This window comes from Erpetoichthys calabaricus, chromosome 10 (genome assembly GCF_900747795.2).
Source record: "Erpetoichthys calabaricus chromosome 10, fErpCal1.3, whole genome shotgun sequence".
NCBI classification, from domain to species: domain Eukaryota; kingdom Metazoa; phylum Chordata; class Cladistia; order Polypteriformes; family Polypteridae; genus Erpetoichthys; species Erpetoichthys calabaricus.
Window position 1 is genome coordinate 92,953,556 of NC_041403.2, and position 18,067 is coordinate 92,971,622.

An 18,067-nucleotide genomic window follows, 5' to 3' on the forward strand; every position below is an offset into this window, starting at 1 on the left:
GTGTACCTACCCGAGAACACGCGACATATAACCGAGCGTGGGAGAAGCATGGATTTTAAACACGCGTTGAGTTCATCTGCTGGTCTCCCTCGTGGAATAACTGGTAATGTTTGACTAAAATGTACAGCGAGTAAAACGACATTACCTCCTTTTTTTTTTTTTACGATCTCTGAGATCTTGCTTTTTTCGGTTCAAGGCTTCATAAACTCTTTTATGTGCCATGGTGTACTTAATAAGTACTAATTATCCCAAACCATCATCTTTGAATGTTGCAAGACTTTCGCCTTGTATGTAGATCGGGGTAATTACATTCATTGCATTCCTAGTCTGAATCACAATCTGATTGTATGGGTGGTTACCTGGCACTGTAGGGTTGCCACCCGTCCTTTAAAATACGGAATCGTGCCGCGTTTGAGAATGAAATTGCGCGTCCCGTTTTGAATCAATACTGGACGGGGTTTATCCCGTATTTTTCTTATCATTTTTTTTTTAAAGCAGCGTGTCATGCAAATCATCCCACACGCATTTTATGAAGATGCCTCCTTTCCTACTTTTGATTGGGTAATACTTGATGTCATCGTTAGTTTGATTGGTCTTTTTAACTGTCCAGTGAGGAGGGTGTGTCTTTTAAGTAGAGTCTGCAAAGTGTTGGCACTGAGATGTGGCGTCAGCGCCATAGTTGAAGCCCCTAACGTTGCGGTCAGCAAGTCGGCTAACATCCGCCATGTGCCGTCTTTCAGTTGCGAGAAGCAGATCATAGAATGGTTGAAACTGTTGCCCTTAACGTTGCGCCACGGCGTGTGGTTCGTTTATACCTCGTGTCTTCTCATTAAACTTTTATCTCGCGAATATGTTATTGCAATCCGTAGCGGGAGCATTTCTATAAACTTAATTTAAACTTACGTTTTACACCGTGCTTTGTTTCCCTTATGAACATGCTTGTATGCTTCACTCGCTCCGTTCTCAATTGTTTAATTAATTTTTTGCTCTTCGCTGTTTCCGGCTGTTCCTCCATTTCCCCCTACTTCGTTCTTTTATCTCGCGAATATGTTATTGCAATCCTTAACGGGAGCGTTTCAATAAACTGATTGAAAATAGTTTTGCATTTACCTTTTTAGTAAAAGGTGAGCTTTTAAGCCTGAGAAATCACCCCGTAAATGCACACGTTTAATTGCACGTGTTAATATGTATGCTTACACAGTATTAAAAGACAGTAAAAAATTAACGTCATTTACCTTCGTTCCCGCATGTGACTCGTGCTGTAAATCTCTTCCTTGTTTTTAGTTCACGTGATTACGTAGGAGGCGTGATGACGCGATACGTGACTCCAACTCCTCCATTACAGTGTATGGACAAAAAATATGTTCCAGTTATGACCATTACGCTTTGAATTTCGAAATGAAACCTGCCTAACTTTTGTAAGTAAGCTGTAAGGAATGAGCCTGCCAAATTTCAGCCTTCCACCTACACGGGAAGTTGGAGAATTAGTGATGAGTCAGTCAGTCAGTGAGTGAGTCAGTCAGTGAGGGCTTTGCCTTTTATTATTATAGATAATATATATAAAATATATATATATATATATAAAATATATATATATATAAAATATATATATATATGAGCTGTATATACCCGGCGTTGCCCGGGGCAGAAGTAACCTAATCGGTCAAACACTTACATATATACCAAAGTAAACCTAATCGGTCAAACAGTTACATATATAAAAAAACCGAACCTAATCGGATAAACAGCTTCATATATACAGAAGCAAACCTAATCGGACAAACAGCTAATCTATATACATAAGCAAACCTAATTGGTCAAACAGTTACATAAATACAAAAGCAAACCTAATCGATGAAACAGCTTCATATATACAGAAGCGAACCTAATTGGTCAAACAGTTATGCATGTGCAGAATGATTTTACAAAGATTATGCGTGTTAACAATCATTAAAAAGAAAAGATTGAGGAACTCTTCTTGTATATGTGATGAAGCTGGATGAAGCTGACTTGACGAAGACGTAGGTGGCATAGATTGGTTTTTCTAAAACAGAAGAAAAAAATGAGTATCTATTATTATTTTAAATTAGAATGAAAATGAGAACCTTGATTAGAGATAGATTATCCGTATTAAAATATGTGCATGAATAAACTTTTGCTAACTCTGTAGCAAAAGTTTATTCATACAAATTGGAATGGGATGGCTTTGTGAAAAAGTAAAAATTACATAAAAATAAATTGAGAATGCGTACTTCCATTTGACTGAGATTATCTGTAATGATGAAAAAAAAGTTTAGTATGTTTTTTTTTCCATACGGGAAGGATGTAAAACCTTACATAGGCACCCTTCAGCCCGTACTGAAGGGTACTGTCAGATTCTTACTGACTAAAAAACACCCTTTTTATTCCACAGCTACCCGAAAAACCACTATTAGGCATTACTTTGGGGTGGCAGTAGTTTAGTTATGAAACAGCTGGGTCCTGAAAAAAAATCTGTCTTATTAGTGGCTTCATCACATATAGAAGAACAGTTCCTCAATCTTTTCTTTTTCATGATTGTTAACACGCATAATGTTTGTAAAATCATTGTGCACATGCATAACTGTTTGACCAATTAGGTTCGCTTCTGTATATATGAAGCTGTTTGATCGATTAGGTTTGCTTTTGTATTTATGTAACTGTTTGACCAATTAGGTTTGCTTATGTATATATGAAGCTGTTTGTCCGATTAGGTTCGGTTTTTTTATATATGTAACTGTTTGACCGATTAGGTTTACTTTGGTATATATGTAAGTGTTTGACCGATTAGGTTACTTCTGCCCCGGGCAACGCCGGGTATATACAGCTCGTAAATTATTAAATAGTAAAATCTTCTTCTGTAATTTGCTACCGTGGCAATTTGTGTGTCTGTCCAGGATTTTAAATGACCTGTAGCTCGCAAACCGTTGCACCTATACACTTGAAATGTGGTACACATATAGTACGTCACGTCTACTATCCGCTTTATGGGTGATGATTGTTTTAGTCTTTTTATCTTTATTTTATTTTATTGTACAATCAAGTCCTATCTGCGCACAGCAGGGCAGCCGTGGGCGGATGCGTATGGTGTATTCACTCGATGTTATCGTGCATTGCGCTGTCAGTGGTATTTTGATAAAAGAATTTGAACAACATATAAGAAGCGTATAAATTATTAAACAGTAAAACATTAACATTTAAGAAGTAAAGTTACATTGAGTACTACTGCAGTGCCTTCGGGTATACCTCATTTTTTCTTTGCCCATTACATGCTTAAATGTATACATTTTTTGGTGTACCTACCCGAGAACACGCGACATATAACCGACCGTGGGAGAAGCATGGATTTTAAACACGCGTTGAGTTCATCTGCTGGTCTCCCTCGTGGAATAACTGGTAATGTTTGAGTAAAATCTACAGCGAGTAAAACGACATTACCTCCTTTTTTTTTTACGATCTCTGAGATCTTGGTTTTTTCGGTTCAAGGCTTGATAAGCTCTTTTATGTTCAATGTTGTACTTAATAAGTACTAATTATCCCAAACCATCATCTTTGAATGTTGCAAGACTTTCGCCTTGTATGTAGATCGGGGTAATTACATTCATTGCATTCCTAGTCTGAATCACAATGTGATTGTATGGGTGGTTACCTGGCACTGTAGGGTTGCCACCCGTCCTTTAAAATACGGAATCGTGCCGCGTTTGAGAATGAAATTGCGCGTCCCGTTTTGAATCAATACTGGACGGGATTTATCCCGTATTTTTTTTATCATTTTTTTTTTAAAGCAGCGTCTCATGCAAATCATCCCACACGCATTTTATGAAGATGCCTCCTTTCCTACTTTTGATTGGGTAATACTTGATGTCATCGTTAGTTTGATTGGTGTTTTTAACTGTCCAGTGAGTAGGGCGTGTCTTTCAACCGTAAGCAGATTTTTTGCACTGGTATCACTGACCTCGACGACGGCGACGTTATACGTCAAAAATAAATTACGATAAATGACGATTTTACTGATACTTTATTACGACGGCGGCTACATAGACACGATCAAATAAAAACAAAAAAATCAAATAATCATTCTACATTTTCAAAACGTCGAAATAACGACGGAATGAAAAAAAGGCCCACCCGACGACCCACCCATTCCATTTTTATATATATAGATATATATATAATATATAGATATATATATATATATATATATATATATATATATATATACACACACACATTTATATTTATTAATTAGATATATAGATCGTTCATTTAGCTTCTTACTAGTTATGTTCTCATTGAAATCATGGGCATTATTATTATTTTACTTGCCAGAAGAATTGCACTTTTGTTTTTTGGGCACCTTAAGTAATTATAGGATGGTGTTGAATAATGACATGGCCCTGTACAGTCCTTACGGCTGTCACCCGAGTCAAACTGCCACCAGTCCTTAATTTTTTTTAAACAAACTCTGCTCTGCAGGCAAGTTATTGTGACTGCAAAACATATATGGGTCACTCATGGATTGGACAAGATCAGAAGGTCTGTTGTTTGTTTACAACTAAGTCTAAGTAACGACCAAGACAAAAATCCCAGACATTTTTTTGGATTTTATAAATACCAGCAAGAATGCTATTTTAAGTCTCTAAAACAGGGATACCATTGTCTATCTACTATTTTTGAAAAAGATCTAATGAATCAACTCTGATCATATTGTGAAAAAGACAAAAAAAACAGTCACACACAAAACATGACCTTTACTTGCATCTATGAGATCCCCAGTTAGACTATAAGTCAGATTCAAGTGCCTTTTAAAGGGGAATGTGGGAATGCAGGCAGGCAGAGAAAGCGGGCAGAAGCAGGTGGACACTGGATGGATTTTTGTTGGGACAGGCCAAGAAGCATGACAAAACCATGGTGTGAGCAGGACTAAAAAAATAAATCAGTACCATGTAGATGTCTACTCCAAACCATAAAATAGGATAGCAATCTATCGATTAAATGTCAACTGCATATTTTCAGCAAAAAACGGCTGGTCCAAACTGTTGCTTTACTAATTACCTTTATCATTCACATATGTAGTCAAAAAGTTATTAGTATTTATCTTAGACTATATTTTATGTTTCTAAGCAGGTTGCAGAGTAGTTTGTTAAATCAGAATAATGTACTTTGTAATTGTACAGAAAAAAAATCAGTTGTATAGATAAGGTGAGCAAATGAACAAGAGCCCTGTTTCTTCAAAGCAATTTTTAGTTCATGTTACAACCAAATCTTAAATATATTAAGTACAATAATCTTAGTAGTATAATTATGAAATTAAATCAGTCTACATTTATAGCTGATTTAACAAAGGTTTACAAAAAGTGACTAACAATGGTCCCTAACAATATTCATTCATTTAAAGTAGAGGTTTTTCATACAAGAAACCAGATTAACCTCTGACAAGAACAAGAAAATATTTTTAACAAACCCAACTTTACCATCTTTATTCACTGCAAGAATCCTGGCGGGGTAGAAACGACAATCTGACCAGCTTGCAAAAACCTTATCATTCACTTTGAACTCCTGTGAAAACAGAAAAAGCAAAATGATTAATAACTGAACCTATTATAACTATCTTGATATTTTTCCCTTTTTATTTTAAATGTATGTTATATTTCAATTTGAAACAAAGTCTATAGGACTTAGTTTGAAAACAGTCAGTACTGGATACAGTAGATCATCACATGAATTGTGTACCTGCCCTTTCGATTAATCAAGAATTTCTCTCCATATTTTGTGTTATGGCCTAACCCTGTCCTTTGAATGGGGTAGGGTGTATGTGGAGGAATGTGGATGAAGTCTTCTCTTTGGATTTCTTAGTTGAACTTGTATCAGCATTTTAATCTTTCCCAGTGCTTTATCCATGTCCTACTTTGTATTTTGCCAACTTCTTAAAGTAGTTGTAATCTTACATTGGGATTAGAGTTAAATATCTCTTTGTTCTCATAAAAAAAATCTCATTAACCAATTAACAATTTTTTTTTTTTTATAAAGTCTCCTTAGATAAAGGCTTATGTTGTTCAGGGCTATTTCCTGCCTTGCAGCCAGTGCTACTTGGCTATGTGCCATGTTTCTCAGAGGCCAATAACTGGAATAAGGGTTTATGTGGCATTTTAGAAAACAGGTTTCTGAGAATAACTAGGGTATTGAGGCGTATGTAAACGTGTCTACTGAAAAAAAAAGAGAAATCCAACTTTTAAGTAAATTTATTCTGAAAAAAAAAATTCCTCATCAAGAAATAATTGTTAAAAATACCACAAGAACCACAACTATTGTCACCCTTGCATTTAATACTCTGTACAACCTACCTTAGCCAATAAAACACCACTCAATCTTTTCCTATAGCACCTTATAATGTTAGTAAATATAGAAAAGTAAACAAGAGACTATTCCCATTCACAAAATACCTCTAAGATCACCCTGGGACCTAGGTACTCTCTTAGGCACTCTCCTCTTCAGTTCATCCCACAGGTTTTCAGTGGGGTTTAGGTCTGGGAACTGAGACAACCATGGCAGAAGCTTGATTATGTGTTCCTTTAACCATTTCTCTGTTAATATGCACATACATTTTGGATCATTGTTGCCCTGAAAGATCCAGAGACAACCCAGTTTCAGTTTCTTGGCAGAGGCAGCCAGATTTAAATTTTAAATCTCATGGTATTTCACAAAACAAGGTTCCCTGGGGCTTTGGAGGAAAAACAGCCCTACAACATCAAAAAACATCTACTATACACGACAGTTGGGCTTAAATATTTTTCAGTACGGCCATCTTTCCTTTAATGCCAAACTCAGTTTGAGTGCTTGCTGCCAAAAAGTTCAATTTCCATTTCATCTGACCATAGAATATGGTTCTAATAGTGTTTAGCAAACTCCAGATACTTACGTTTGTAGTTAAAATTACATGAAAGGCTTTTCTGGCATGCAATCCAAGTAATCTGTTACTATGGAGGTGGCATCTGATAGAAGATTTGGAGACTTAGTGACACCAAGATGCTCCCTTTTACTCTATTTCTCCAACAGTAATCATTGGGGATTTTTTTTTACCTCTCCTACCATCCTGCTCACTGTGAGTGAAGGCAAAATAAATGTGCGTCTTCTTCCAGGCAATCTGATAACAGTTCCAGTTGATCTGAACTATTTAAATTATTGCCCTAATTATAGATACAGTATGAGCATTTTCAGATGAGCTGCAATTTTTTATACCCATTCCCTGACTTGTGAAGGTCATCACGCTTTATCCTCATTTGAACTGTGTGTTCTCTTACCCTTCCCATGCTGATGATTAAATAAAATTTGGCCTCTGTGCCAGCTCATATTTATGTTGAACTTTGTTCCTAAGAATTTCTAGAGGTGCCAATTATCATGGCACACATGGTTTTGTTAAAAATAAGTATTTTTGGTGACAGATTTTTTTTCTCAGAATTATTTCACTTCAATTAAATTTTGGATTTCTCTGTTTTTTCAGTTCAAGGTAAGTCACCAGAAAGCGATCTGTTTACAACTCTTTTTACTCCTCTTTATCGTACCAGGTGTACCAGTAATTGAGTATGTATGTAGTAACCTCTGTTATAGCAATGTGCAAAAATGTGATGGACATTAAATGATATGAAACTTTCTTTAGAAACCCTTTTTTTAAGGACATTACATTTGAAAACACTAATATAAAAAAATTAACACACAACTACTATTGTAATGATCAGGCTAGAGCAAGATGAACAAAGTGCTGATAGGTATGTAAATAAAACCTGCTCAGAGCACTTGGTGGAGGTAGGGTGGGGAGAGTCAGTCTGAAAAAAAAAATCACAGGGAGTACATACAAACTATGCAGAGAGAGTGCATATGCTACAGTACTTCCCTGAAATTAAGACCGGGTCTTATATTAATTTTTGCTCCAAAAGATACACTAGTGCTTATTTTCAGGGGATATCATATCTATTCATGTACAACAATATACATTTATCCAAATACAGTTATGTCATCATCTTCTGGAATATCGTCATAACTCTCCACATTCAAACCCTGAATTCCAGGCTGAATTTCTTGCTACTCCAGTCGCATTTAGGATCCTCCAGGATCGATGTGTCTGCTTCAATGTTTGATGAATGGTTCGATGTGGTGAAGCAAAATGCAGACATATAAATGCATTAATGTTGCTTTTATATTCAAGCATCGCATATTCCCCAAAGTAATGACACAATATATTTTTTAAAAGTCTCACATACCATCTTCTGTGCCATCTTTCTTTTTTTGCACCTTCACAATACCATTAAGAATGCATGGCGGTGTATTTGAGCCACAGAGAAAAAAAAATAAAGGACATAATGAAAATGTCTACATTGTGATTAAAGTGCAAATTTTGGCTTTAAACATGAAATGTCCTCTTTAATCTTGTAGTTTACTTTATCATTAAAATAGACCGTCGTAAACGTCATCATAAAACCGCCCCAGTTTGGGGATTCTGGGGCTTCCTCCTAACCTGACAGCAGCGGCAAGCAGCAATAGATCGCCACACAGAACACATTACATATATAATATTTCAACTCTCTGCACGTTTAGAATTCTTAGATTTATACTTGATATCACTTTCATGATGAAATGCATTAAAATATGTATGTTACATTATACAGATAAATCGTTAACTTTGTTTAAATAATGAATACTGTTAATAGTTACAAATATGGGGTGGCACGGTGGCAGAGTGGTAGCGCTGCAGTCTCGCAAGGAGTCACGTCCCTTGTGATCCCTGCCTGGAGTTTGCATGTTTTCCTGGTGGGTTTCCACAGTGTGCTCAGTTTTCCAACCAAAGACATGAAGGTTTGGGGATTTGGTGAAGCTACAATGACGCCAGTGTATGTGTGTGCTTGTGTTCATCTTGTGTTGAGCTGATGCCCCATCAAGGGATTTTATTTCTGTCTTGCACCGATGCTGCTGGAATGGGTGCATCCCTGAATTGATGGATGTAATCATTAAACATCCTTTTCAGAGATATTGTTGCAAGGTGTGCTCAGAATTTAATGGATGTTTCGGGCACACGCGTCACATCACGTGAAGGCGCCTTACTTTTCAGCCGACGATCTTAACTAGGGCTTATTTTTGGGGTAGGGCTTATATTATTGAGCATCCTGAAAATCATGTTAGTGCTTATTTTTGCAGCAGGTCTTATTTTTGGGGAAACAGTAGTCACGAACCCCAAGATCTGAAGAAATGAGGCTGCAAACCTAATCATAACCAAAAGATGTTCAGGTTAGGCTGACTAGCAAACTAATTCAGTCTGAGTGTGTTGTGTGTACCAGAGGATATACTAATGCTCTTTCCAGGGTTGGGTTTAATCCTTTATTTGAGGTTTCTAGGAAAGCGCTTCCCAAAATATATAAACACACACAAAGACACTGTATTTGGCATAACTGGTTTTGGAAATTATGTCTGTGATATATGCATTGTAACTATTCCTTAATGCTATAATCTTACACCCATCCATTTCTTGAACCTTCATAAATAAGTTGTATTGCTGTATAGAGAAGGACTGCATTTCCAGTAGCACCGAGTGCAAATGAAGGCAGGAATTTACCGCACACAGGATATTGCTCCATCGCATATTGGCGCCTGGTCAATATGATGCAATTTGAGATAAAATGCTGTGGTGTTAGCATAATAATAAAATATTTTGATACCCCAGTGTTTTTATTAATATTAATATTTTTAATACTGAATATCAAGGTTCTACCTGGGTCTGGAGCTGACAGGTCACTCGGCAGATCTTTATTAATTGGCTTATGGTCAGTATACACAATACTTTAGGAAAAAGGAGAGAATTTTTTACTCTTATCAGTACTGCCTTTGGCAATGCTGGTAATTAATTTAATTATTTGGAAAGGCTCCTACTTATTTTCATTACCTTTATCTGTAGGAGGCAGTCTGTGGGCATAAGCACTCTTGTTTTAAGAAACGGAATGATAAAATTTATTGATAAACACAAAGATTATAGAAACATGATAACTGCATATATACCAACAAAGACGACAGGATACAAGGCAGATGAGACAAACATAACACAGAAGAGGCAGCATATTTAATGGCTATTTATAGTTCTACTTTATTTTGGCATAGGAAAATAGTTTTATCTGTTTACGATACCAAGTCTGTAAGGATGATGTCAAATATGTGGTGTTGTTGTACGTTGCTACTTCAGGCTGAAATGGAGTATTCTTTTAGCAATGGAGTGCACACTTTCTTTTTGTGATGTAGCCCTTTGTTCATAGTGTGATGTGCTTTTCTTAGTTAGGATCTTTGTTGTGTCCTCTGCAACTTCACAGGGAAGAGAATTACTCTTTTGGCACAGGAGTTCAGATTCTGAAGAATCTTTTTAAAGTAAAGGCTACAGTGTGGGCCTCAACTTTCAGGTCCACAAAGAGAAGAGATCGTCAACCTCTAGCTCCCCAGAGCAGCTCATCAGCTTTTATGTTTCAGGAGTAATTTTCAAAGAGCAGAGATGAATGCAACTAGTTTTAAAGGAAGGTGTTGGATTAAAGTTCCTTCAAGTTACAGATCCAGTATTTGCTTATAGGCATGTTATTTTGTCCATCAGAGTTGCCAGTAGTAGAATTAAAAAACTCTTCTTCTTCGGTGTCCACTATTGTTGAGTTTTATTTAGCTATAATGTTATTTTCAGGGGATTTTATTTTAGAACTTATGTTTATTGAACAAAAATTGTTTTTTCAATAAATAAATAAAAAAAATAAAATTTAAAAAAGGAACCAGTAATGGAATTAACCAGATAGATAGATCATGAAAGGCACTATTTTAGACAGATAGAGAGATAGATACTTTATTAATCCCAAGGGGAAATTCACAATTTTAGCATGAAACTGGTGATCTTTCGCACATGCAATATAACTAGAAAACTTAAAAAGAAACAAAATGCATGGAGCTTTAATAATTAATGACCATTGTATAATCATTAAGGATACAGTTTAAGAGATGTGTTAAATGTGCAGCTAACATCAAAACATGTTGTACATTCATTCAAAACTTATTTCATCACATGGAAGGACATTTCAAACAAATCTGAAACTGTTTTCCTAACATTTGAATGCAATCAATGTTATTTTTGAGTTAAAAATGCACGGTTAATATGTACAATTTACAATCACATTTAAACAAAATATGTACTGCTTCAGAGATGTAACAAAAAGCAACATAGTAGGAAATACTTACAGGGTCCCCTTCCTCAGCCTGTAGTCCCTCTTTTCTCAGCTGTACACGTTCTACAGGCCGTAAATATGGGCTATCCCAGTCAAACCATTCATCATAACGATGACTCCACTGTCGGTAGTGGATAAGGACCTTCTCTTCATCATAATCAATCTTTTCAACGCTGGCTGAATACCTAGCCACACAAAACAGGTTGTTGTAAATATAAACAAGGTAAACATTACAGTAATATGTTAAAAGTATTAGGACAACAACAATGAACAGAAAAAATAAAACTTGGCAATGGTGGAATTATTTTTCTTATTTGCAATTTACAGTATGTAGTTAAGTTGCAAACTCTACTTTCCAGTAAGGTCAACTTACTGTATATACCAGTTATTTTTTGATATATAGAGCTTTATTTGTCCCCAAGGGGAAATTTGGCTTTTTTCAGATATTCTTTAAATAAATAAACAGGTAGATAATTAAGTAAATATATACATACACACTTTGGTTTGAACAAAATATAAAATTAAAAAGAAAAAATTTCTGACTTGGCTGTCACAGTCACAGTGAGGCATTATAGAGGTATATTGCTGTTGGTATAAAGGAGCCCTCAGTATTATTTCTTGACATGCTTCTGCTGAAAAATTTGTTGGTTGAAAGTACTTTGTGTTAGTGTGTCCAGATGTGTCCTATAACTGAGCTTTCACTCTTTATTAGCTTGTTGATTTGCTGGGCCTCTCTTGAGTGATGTTACCAGCCCAGCCTAGCCCAGCCCAGCGTAGAAAATTACACTGGCCATCATAGAATTATAGAAGATGTGAAGGATGTTACTTCCCACGTTAAACGAACACAGTCTTCTAAGGAAAAAGCTTTCAGGCGCTGTGCAAGCAGCAACTTTTTTACAGAACCTCTGTATTTCAATGACGGACCGAAGAAATGTATTAACTATTTTGGTAAGCAAGGTATTATGGTTTTTACGTGATTGAAACTTACAAGTACCGTTGTAGTATAATAATAATTAAAAAAAACTATCATACTGTTAAAGTTATTTAATAAAATTACATTAATTATGTAGGTATGTCTGTTAATATTTACTCAGCTAAAACATTAATGCCTGTACCATGATAAAGGATTCCAAATACTCTCAACATTAAGTTTTCTCATCTTTACAGTTAAGAAGATCTAATAGCATGTAAATCCAGAATAACAGCTTCCAAAACAGTATTAACCATAGCTATTTTAATATGCATCATGAGTAAGTAGGGTAGGACTCCAGACTAGTGCTGGGCGGTATGACCAAAATTCTATATCACAGTATTTTTCAAAATTATACCGGTTTCATGGTATTTTTCTCCCCATGCATGAGTGGATGTTAACCACATTTTCCATTGCAATTACTGCAGTAGACTAGCTAAGAATAACCAATTCCACTGTCATGAGAATTGTACAAAAAAAAAAAAACCAAACATTTTAATGTGCACACAAGTATTAATACAGGCTTGCATGGCCCCATAAAGTGATAGTTTTCAATGGGGTGGCACTAATTAAGAGAAGGAATCACACTGCATGACAGATGCAGTCAAAATATAGAACCTTTTTATTGAATAAATTTTACAACTTAAATTATAATTTTGACAGCATATTTTCAACCATCCAAAGAGGCATTTAGACTTCGTAAAATATCCAGAGGTGCTTGTCAAAAGTTGTATTGCACTGAACCTATCTTAGAAAAGGAATAAATCTTTATAGATTGTTTCCTGCCTTGTGCCCTGTGTTGGCTGGGATTGGCTCCAGCAGACCCCCGTGACCCTGTGTTCGGATTCAGCGGGTTGGAAAATGGATGGATGGATATAATACGCTACCGTGGCTGTTCGTTTGTCTGTCCAGGATTTTAAATCACCAGTAGCTCGCAAACTGTTTCACCTATTGACCTGAAATTTGGTACACATATATTACGTGACGTCTACTATCCGCTTTTGGGGTGATGATTTTTATTACTCTTTTTATCTTTAATTTATTTTATTGTAGAATCAACTCTCGGCAGTGCGCAGCAGGGCGGTGCATGCGTACGTGCATCGTTCTCATTCCCTCCCACCTTCGTGGTCACTTCCCCTACTTCTTCATATCTTCAATCTGCCTCAAGAATGATTAAAGACTTATAGTGCATCCGGGAAGTATTCACAGTGCATCGCTTTTTCCACATTTTGTTATGTTACAGCCTTATTCCAAAATGGATTAAATTCATTTTTTCCTCAGAATTATGCACACAACACCCCATAATGACAACGTGAAAAAAGTTTACTTGAGGTTTTTGCAAATTTATTAAAAATAAAAAAACGGAGAAATCACATGTACATAAGTATTCACAGCCTTTGCTCAATACTTTGTCGATGCACCTTTGGCAGCAATTACAGCCTCAAGTCTTTTTGAATATGATGCCACAAGCTTGGCACACCTATAATTGTGCAGTTTCGCCCATTCCTCTTTGCAGCACCTCTCAAGCTCCATCAGGTTGGATGGGAAGCGTCGGTGCTCAGCCATTTTAAGATCTCTCCAGAGATGTTCAATTGGATTCAAGTCTGGGCTCTGGCTGGGCCACTCAAGGACATTCACAGAGTTGTCCTGAAGCCACTCCTTTGATATCTTGGCTGTGTGCTTAGGGTCGTTGTCCTGCTGAATGATGAACTGTCGCACCAGTCTGAGGTCTAGAGCGCTCTGGAGCAGGTTTTCATCCAGGATGTCTCTGTACATTGTTGCAATCATCTTTCCCTTTATCCTGACTAGTCTCCCAGTTCCTGCCGCTGAAAAACATCCCCACAGCATGATGCTGCCACCACCATGCTTCATTGTAGGGATGGTGCCTGGTTTCCTCCAAACGTGATGCCTGGCATTCACACCAAAGAGTTCAATCTTTGTCTCATCAGACCAGAGAATTTTCTTTCTCATGGTCTGAGAGTCCTTCAGGTGCCTTTTGGCAAATTCCAGGCGGGCTGCCATGTGCCTTTAACTAAGGAGTGGCTTCTGTCTGGCCACTCTACCATACAGGCCTGATTGGTGGATTGCTGCAGAGATGGTTGTCCTTCTGGAAGTTTCTCCTCTCTCCACAGAGGACCTCTGACAGAGTGACCATCGGGTTCTTGGTCACCTCCCTGACTAAGGCCCTTCTCCCCCAATCGCTCAGTTTAGATGGCCGGCCAGCTCTAGGAAGAGTCCTGGTGGTTTTGAACTTCTTCCTACGGATGATGGAGGCCACTGTGCTCATTGGGACCTTCAAAGCAGCAGAAATTTTTCTGTAACCTTCCCCAGATATGTGCCTCGAGACAATCCTGTCTCGGAGGTCTACAGACAGTTCCTTTGACTTCATGCTTGGTTTCTGCTCTGACATGAACTGTCAACTGTGGGACCTTTTATAGACAGGTGTGCCCCTTTCCAAATCATGTCCAGTCAACTGAATTTACCACAGGTGGACTCCAATTAAGCTGCAGAAACATCTCAAGGATGATCAGGGGAAACAGGATGCACCCGAGCTCAATTTTGAGCTTCACGGCAAAGGCTGTGAATACTTATGTACATGTGCTTTCTCAATTTTTTTATTTTTAATAAATTTGCAAAAACCTCAAGAAAACTTTTTTCACGTTGTCATTATGGGGTGTTGTGTGTAGAATTCTGAGGAAAAAAATGAATTTAATCCATTTTGGAATAAGGCTGTAACATAACAAAATGTGGAAAAAGTGATACGCTGTGAATACTTTCCGGATGCATTGTAAGTGCCAGCTTAAGTGAAAAATTAAGAAAAACGTACTAAGTAATTGCAACACAAAAACTAAATCAGTTTTAACACGAAAATATGCCGACGAAATAACAGAAGCAGTGGGCCGCTAGGGTGGAGAAAAGAAGAGCTGCTCAGGAAGCAGCAAGCGCATCAACCTCTGAGCAAACGAATGCTAAACAAAGACAGAGAAAGAGTATGAAAACTATGAATGCACAAGTCAACTGTGTTCACTGCACGTTAGCGTTATTTTCAACCATCCAAAGATGCATTTAGACTTAGTAAAATATCCAGAGGTGTTTGTCAAAAGTTGGATTGCACTGAACACGTCTTAGAAAAGGAATAAATAGTAAATATTTTTTGTAAACCAACTACACTTTCTGTTAATGTTAACAATCTCTGTCCACTGACACGTTAAAGTGACTTTTTAAACAATTTTACCATCATTAAACTGCATAATATTTAAACTAACAAATAATAACAATAAAATAAATAATAGTAGTATTACTGATAGTTGCACCACTACTTCAAGGCTTCAAGCCCAGGGGCATTACACAGTATTCACCAAATTAAAATAAAATAAAACAAGTGCAACTTGGTGATGACATCTTTACCAACTGAACCATCATATTGCAAAATGCATTAATATGGACCTTGCTTCAAGCTAAGCTATATACATAAATAATAAAACTGCAACTTGCATTTATAATGCTATTTGTGGTATAGCGGGTCCACGGTTTCAAAAAATTTTTTAAAAAAAGGCCAGTTTTTAAAATCCAGTTAGCCGTGTCCATCTCCGTGGGCGCAACTGCACGACCGCGGGGAGCTGATGAGGTAATTGGGGTGAGTCGCACCTGCACGTGCGGGTGAGATCATTCTCAATTGCTTCATCGGCTTACTGCGGCGAGTGACTAAGGCGCTGCATCCATGGAGATGTATATATTTATGGGCCGGCAGGATAGGAGGAAGGAAAAAAGAAAAATTAGAACAGAAGGAGGTTAAAGAAGGGAAAAGGCAGTCATGGGAGACGATCCAGACACCAGGAAGGAGAAGACAGCATGAGCTGGGGCTCCATGAGGAAGCGCAGGTTGAGGCGCTCTAGGGGGTGGTTCGCCCCACTGACTAAGCATATAGAGTGGGGCGAGCGAGATGTAAGACATCCCAATGGATCAACTGAGTGAGCGCAAAGGAAGACGGGAGGTGTGCCAATCTTGGACGGTCTGGCTGCGCAGTGTAGCGACAGCCAAGATGGGGATCAGCAGAAAGGAGTTCGTGCTGCAGAGGCTCCGCCGGCAACACCAGTGATTGGTGAGCCGGGGAGACAGAAGATGGTGGGCTGCGATCGGTTGAGGAGAGAGACTGCATTTTAACCGATTTATTTATTATGTATTTTATCCCCACGTTTTACTGGTTTTATTGATTTGCTATTTGGGTGCTGTTTTTTTTTTTTTTTTTTTAACACCGTACAATGGACACTTTTGACTGTTTTTAATAAAAGCACTTGAGCACTTTCCAGATTTGTCAGCTCATCTCAGTCATAACTATCGACAGTGTTGGTTCAACAGACTCCCATGAGGGAAGAGGGCATCGTCACACTGTTACACAGTACCCAGGTACATTACACAGTATTGAGAAAAAAATAAAACAAGTGCTACTTGGCTTGCAGTATTATCCAGTACTATAGAAACAGTATTCACACATTTGAAATTAATAATGGTCCACATCCAACCTTTTAAAACCAAAGTATCTCCAGACAACAGAAGTGACTCCTTTTTTCGGAAAAAGTAATTCTGTGTCATCATGTTCAACTTTATCGTCTGCTACAGCTTCAGTTTTGGAATGTTCTCTGTCCATTTTCATCGTGCATTACATCCACTAACGCATGTATTCCGTTGCACACGTGTTTAGCGGTGTAACAGTGAAAAAGGTCCTCCCTTAAACAGTTTCCCGCTGTGCCACATTCCAAACGTTATTTAGGCTATTTAAACCGGTGTTGCGGTATAAGAAAAATCCATATCATGACAAAAATAAAAAACGGGTTTCGGTATGCACCGGTATACCTCCCAGCACTACTCCAGACCAAAAAGTAGGATGAAGGTCTTCAATGCAAATGCTCGATCACCTCTGAGCTTGCTTCACTACTACACCGGAGATGGTTTACTGGAGATGGTTTGTTTAACAATATCTTAGCACAAACACGTTTGGGATGTTGTAACCATTGGAAATTAATTACACGACATCTGGATTATGTAACCTGAGCAATTTAATTTTTTTAAGGACGTAAAGCCGAATTCGCGTGGGTAGTTGTGTTGTGTGTAGATACCATACTGTTGGAGTATGTATAGATAGATAGATGTATAGATAGATAGATGTATAGATAGATAGATGTATAGATAGATAGATGTATAGATAGATAGATGTATAGATAGATAGATAGATAGATAGTTGATTTTTTTATGGTCCTGTGAGTTTCATTACAATGGGATTCCACCTGTACACTGCATCATGTGTACTGTAATGTTTCTACACTTTAAATTTAAACATCTAGCAATATACCACTCCTTCACGGCCATGCCAGAAACATTATATATATATCACTAACTCAAGTGAAGTTCTCAAACTGGTCCACCATAAATACTCCAAAACAGGGGTCTGCAACCTTCACTATGAAAAGAGCCATTTTGCCCCCTCTTCCTCCAAAGAAAAATAGTCTGGAGCCGCAAAACATAACACAGCTGATAAACTTTTAAAAGTTTTAATCTTTTTTAAGATTTTACATGTTACAACCACGGAATACAACAAACAGAAGTGCAGTGTGCATGTGTAGGGCTACTTTGAAATAAATTAAACTGAACTATGCAGGCCTATTTGGGTCCTTCCTATACCTGTGTAAAATTAAAATAAAAACTAGCCCACTTTAATATAAATAAAACATTTAGCTGTAGCTTAGCAGCTTTAAAAAAGTAAACATAAAATTCCATTTCAGTGTGCTGAATCAACTGAAGCACCTGAACATACAAAAAAACCTACATCAGCTCCAGGTCCGAA

The 18,067-nt window shown here is 37.3% G+C and overlaps 3 protein-coding genes across 7 annotated transcripts in view; 2 read left to right on the forward strand and 1 right to left on the reverse strand.

Moving 5' to 3' along the window:
• Positions 1-18,067, forward strand: part of ndrg3b (ndrg family member 3b) — a 1,230,027-nt gene that overhangs the window by 261,776 nt on the left and 950,184 nt on the right. The window lies entirely within an intron of this gene.
• The window catches only part of id1 (inhibitor of DNA binding 1, HLH protein), a 739,503-nt gene that overhangs the window by 173,782 nt on the left and 547,654 nt on the right, over positions 1-18,067 (forward strand). The window lies entirely within an intron of this gene.
• Positions 1-18,067, reverse strand: part of phf20b (PHD finger protein 20, b) — a 145,284-nt gene that overhangs the window by 95,266 nt on the left and 31,951 nt on the right. For 4 of the 5 annotated variants that reach the window (XM_051932911.1, XM_051932912.1, XM_051932910.1 and 1 more), the window contains 3 exons: positions 11,269-11,440; positions 5,493-5,577; positions 4,774-4,941 (listed from right to left, as the gene is read on the reverse strand). In XM_051932911.1, the coding sequence (XP_051788871.1) occupies positions 4,774-4,941; positions 5,493-5,577; positions 11,269-11,440 (425 nt within the window). The remainder of the gene's footprint in view (positions 1-4,773; positions 4,942-5,492; positions 5,578-11,268; positions 11,441-18,067) is intronic. The other variant, XM_051932913.1, reaches the window with a different exon arrangement.